The 3,946-nt window shown below is 60.0% G+C and overlaps 1 protein-coding gene across 1 annotated transcript in view; it reads left to right on the top strand.

Moving 5' to 3' along the window:
• DNAJB13 (DnaJ (Hsp40) homolog, subfamily B, member 13) overlaps positions 1–3,946 on the top strand; it is a 5,337-nt gene that overhangs the window by 455 nt on the left and 936 nt on the right. The window contains exons 2-7 of the mRNA XM_009329041.1: positions 119–222; positions 527–688; positions 1,188–1,345; positions 2,870–2,983; positions 3,411–3,524; positions 3,620–3,696. Of these exons, the coding sequence (XP_009327316.1) occupies positions 119–222; positions 527–688; positions 1,188–1,345; positions 2,870–2,983; positions 3,411–3,524; positions 3,620–3,696 (729 nt within the window). The remainder of the gene's footprint in view (positions 1–118; positions 223–526; positions 689–1,187; positions 1,346–2,869; positions 2,984–3,410; positions 3,525–3,619; positions 3,697–3,946) is intronic.

The raw sequence follows: 3,946 nt of genomic DNA, 5'->3' as shown, positions 1-3,946 counted from the left end.
CCTGAGGGGGGAGAAAGGGCCTGGGAGAAGCTGTGAGGCAGCAGCCTGGGCTGGGGGTGTTCTGGCACCCCGGGGCTGGCCGTGAGGCTGGGCTCTCCCCCTCCTTTCCCCTTCGTAGCTATCGGAAACTGGCCTTGAAGAACCATCCTCTAAAATGCAAGGAGCCCTGGGCGCCGGAGAAGTTCAGGCAGCTGGCGGAGGCCTACGATGTGCTGAGCGACCGTAAGTGGGGAGACGGTTCTCTTCCACGGAGTTTAGGGGCAGGAGGGGCTGCTGCTCTGGCCAGAGGCGTGCTGAGGTCTGACCCCCCCCGTCACTGGCACACCCAGGGAGGTGACATAAGCTCTGTGACCCACAGCCAGGCTGACTGCTGGCATGTAGTCCCGCTTCCATCCCAATATTGCTGTTCTCAAGGTGGTGGGGGACCCCCCCCCTCTCCAGTCTCCACTCAAGCAAAGCCTGGATCTCAGGCTCTCCCCCGGCATGGGAGAGCGTGGCCATTCCCGACTCCTCCTTGTTCCCTAAGCCATGAAGAAAGGCATCTACGACAAGTTTGGAGAAGAGGGTCTCAAAGGCGGCATCCCCTTGGAGTTCGGTGGCGAGAACCCCTGGACCGTCGGCTACGTGTTTCACAATAACCCTGACAAAGTCTTCAAGGAGTTCTTTGGTGGAGACAACCCCTTTGCGGGTAGGTAGGGGGGCCCTGGGGGGGTGGCCCAGGCCCCGTCTGTGGCTGCTGTGATGCCATGGCCGCCGCCAGCTCTGAGCTTTAAGCTTTATGGGGATGTTTCCCTGCCAAGCTACTCTCAGGTCCCTCTGGTGCTGCTGGTCCCCGGTGCTCGGAGGTTAGATCCTGACTTCCCCCAGTCTCGGGTGGGTGAGAGGCCTGGGGGTGCGTGTTCAGGCTGTCAGCTCTCCCCAGCTACCGCTGTGACCCTTTTCTTGGAGGATTTCCATCAAAAAAAGGGGTCAGGTTGGCGAGACTGCCGTAAGCGTGTGAGCAAGGTAAAAACGCTCCTGGCGAAAAACGCTTTGGCTGGAGGAGGAAGGTGGTCCCAGGCAGAAGCAGACGGGAGGTTTCTGGGTGGCGTATTTGGGGTGCTCGGCTTCCGTGATAAGGAGACCCCAGGGGATACCCCCGACCTCTGATCCGAGTGAGGTGACCCCCCCTCTGCTCGCTCGTGCAGAGTTCTTTGCCGAGGATGGCTCGGAGTTGATCCTGCCCTTCGGAGGGCTGCGAGGACGAGGAGCGATGAAGCAAGACCCCCCGGTCGTGCGGGATCTCTGCCTCTCCCTTGAAGACCTGTTCTACGGCTGCACCAAGAAGATTAAGATCTCCCGCAGGGTAGGGGCAGTGGGGCTGGCGGGGGAGCGCGCTCGGCGGGATGGGGAATTTGGGGCTGGACTCTCCTCTCGGCGTAGGACAGTTCGGCAGTGGAGCCTGAGGCTTTAGGGCTGGTCCCGCTCGGCGGACTCGGCAGACCACAGCACTCTACGTCTGGGCCGTGCGGAGGGATCTGAACCAAACCAAGCATAAATGCCAGCAGGATCCGTACCGGTACCCTCCTCTCTCCTGGCTTGCCAAAGGGAATTCAGCATGAGAGGCGGTTCGAAAGCTGGTGGGAAGGCAGGGCTGATTTCGGAGGGGGGCAGAGAGGGAGCACAGCGTTTCCTGGGCTCCCACAGTTTCATTTTCACACTAGGCTGTGTCTCCTTTCCGCCCTCAGTGACCTGCATCCCTCCTCTCGCTGTCCCAATCTCCTGGTTCCAGCCCTGAGTCTCTCCTACTCGATCCCATCCCGTTTGTACCTGCAGCTGCCTTGCTGTGGAGTACGAGCCGTCCTCATCCTCTTCTCCGCCTGCTCGCGGGCAGCGGGATGAGCAGTGCGGTTATAACCCTCTGTTTGGGCACCCTGGTGTCACAGATCACCTCTCTGTCTTGTCCCTTGGGGGGATGACAGCCCTGCCGAGAAGGACTCGGGGGCACTGGTGGGTGAGAAGCTGGACATGAGCCGGCAATGTGCGCTCGCAGCCCAGAAGGCCAATCGTATCCTGGGCTGCATCCAAAGCAGCGTGGCCAGCAGGTCGAGGGAGGGGATTCTGCCCCTCTGCTCTGCTCTGGTGAGACCCCCCCTGGAGCACTGCGTCCAGCTCTGGGGTCCTCAGCATGAGAAAGACACGGACCTGTTGGAGCGGGTCCAGAGGAGGGTCACGAAAATGATCAGGGGGCTGGAACAGCTCTGCTATGGAGAAAGGCTGAGAGAGTTGGGGTTGTTCAGCCTGGAGAAGAGAAGGCTCCGGGGAGACCTTATTGCAGCCTGTCAGTACTTAAAGGGGGCTGATAAGAAAGATGGGGACAGACTTTTTAGCAGGGCCTGTTGTGACAGGACAAGGGGGAATGGCTTTAAACTAAAGGGGGGTAGATTCAGACTAGATCTAAGGAAGAAATGTTTTACGCTGAGGGTGGTGAAGCACTGGCCCAGGTTGCCCAGAGAGGTGGTGGATGCCCCATCCCTGGAGACATTCCAGGTCAGGCTGGACGGGGCTCTGAGCAACCTGATCGAGTTGAAGATGTCCCTGCCCACGGCAGGCGGGGTGGACTAGATGGCCTTTGGAGGTCCCTTCCACCCCAAACCATCCTACGATTCTGTGCCAGACTGGGTAGCCGTCCAGGGTTGCCTGCCCCGTCTGCGTGGCTGTGTCTGGCACCGCAGGGTCGTGATCCGGCCCGGGGGCTCAGCGCTGCTGCGGGTGGAGCCGGCACCTCGTGCTGGCTGCTCTGACAGAGCGGAGCCGAGCTCCCACCTGGTCGCAGACCCACCTCCCTGGACAGGACCCTGCTCTTCTAATCCCCTCGCCCACCCCCCAGGTGATGAATGAAGACGGTCAAACAAGCACCATCAGAGATAAGATCCTGACGATTGACGTGCAGCCGGGGTGGAAGCAGGGTACCAGGATCACCTTTGAGAAGGAAGGAGACCAGGTAATGACCGTGGTGTGAAGTTCGGGACCGACCGCGCGCCCTTTGCAGGTTTCCCGTTTCTGCGGGCGGTTGGCGGCCTGGCTAACGGGGCGATTCGGTGTTACCGTGCTCAGAAACACCCGGAGGAGCCCATCCTGCCTGGATTTGCCTTAAGATGGGTAAAAATTAATAACTGAAAGGGATGGTTTTCTGCCTGTCATCGCCTTTGCGAAACCCAGTCTGATTTCCCTTGGCTTAGTGGGTGTCTTTTACCAAAGACTATTTTTTTTTCTTAAAGGAAGAAAATACCTTTCCCCTCTCCCCAGCCAGCTGAAAGCAGCAACAAAGGGACGGGCGTTTGCGTCACCTTTCCCCGTGTAAAATCACTTGCGTTACGCCAAACCATTTCCAGGTATGTTTGTTTTTTTTTTTTCCCCCTCGATTTTAGGGCCCAAACGTCATTCCCGCTGACATCACCTTCGTTGTCCAAGAGAAACTCCACCCAAGGTTTAAAAGGGCCAACGACAACCTCACTTACGTCGCCACCATCCCCCTGGGAAAGGTGAAGAGCCAAGCCAGGGGCCGGAGCCAGCCCCTGCTTCTGTTTGCCCGCGGGGGCTGCAGACGCAGCTCCGGGTCCCGCTCCCTGCCTTGCAGGCGCTGATCGGTTGCACGGTGGACGTGAGGACGCTGGACGGGAGGCTGCTGAACATCCCCATCAACGACATCGTGGAGTAAGCGCCGCGGGGCAAACGGCCGGTGGGCTCAGGCCGCCGGACGGGGGCCTTTCTGCGGAGCTTGGTGGCCGAGGAGGTGAAGGGGCGCTTGGGAGGAACCTCAGCGTTGGCCTGTTCCTCCTCGGCAAGAGCTCGGCACTTCCCAAGCACGTCCCCCCGTTGCCTGAATTACTGGGGTGCTTCGAAACCTTTTCCAGCAGGTTCAGGGCTGGGGGGGGGGGGGGGGGGGGGGGAGGACTCAACCGGC

The sequence above is a fragment of the Pygoscelis adeliae genome, unplaced genomic scaffold, assembly GCF_000699105.1.
Source record: "Pygoscelis adeliae isolate BGI_AS28 unplaced genomic scaffold, ASM69910v1 Scaffold297, whole genome shotgun sequence".
Taxonomy (NCBI): Eukaryota; Metazoa; Chordata; class Aves; order Sphenisciformes; family Spheniscidae; genus Pygoscelis; species Pygoscelis adeliae.
This window is presented reverse-complemented; position numbering and strand designations above follow the sequence as displayed.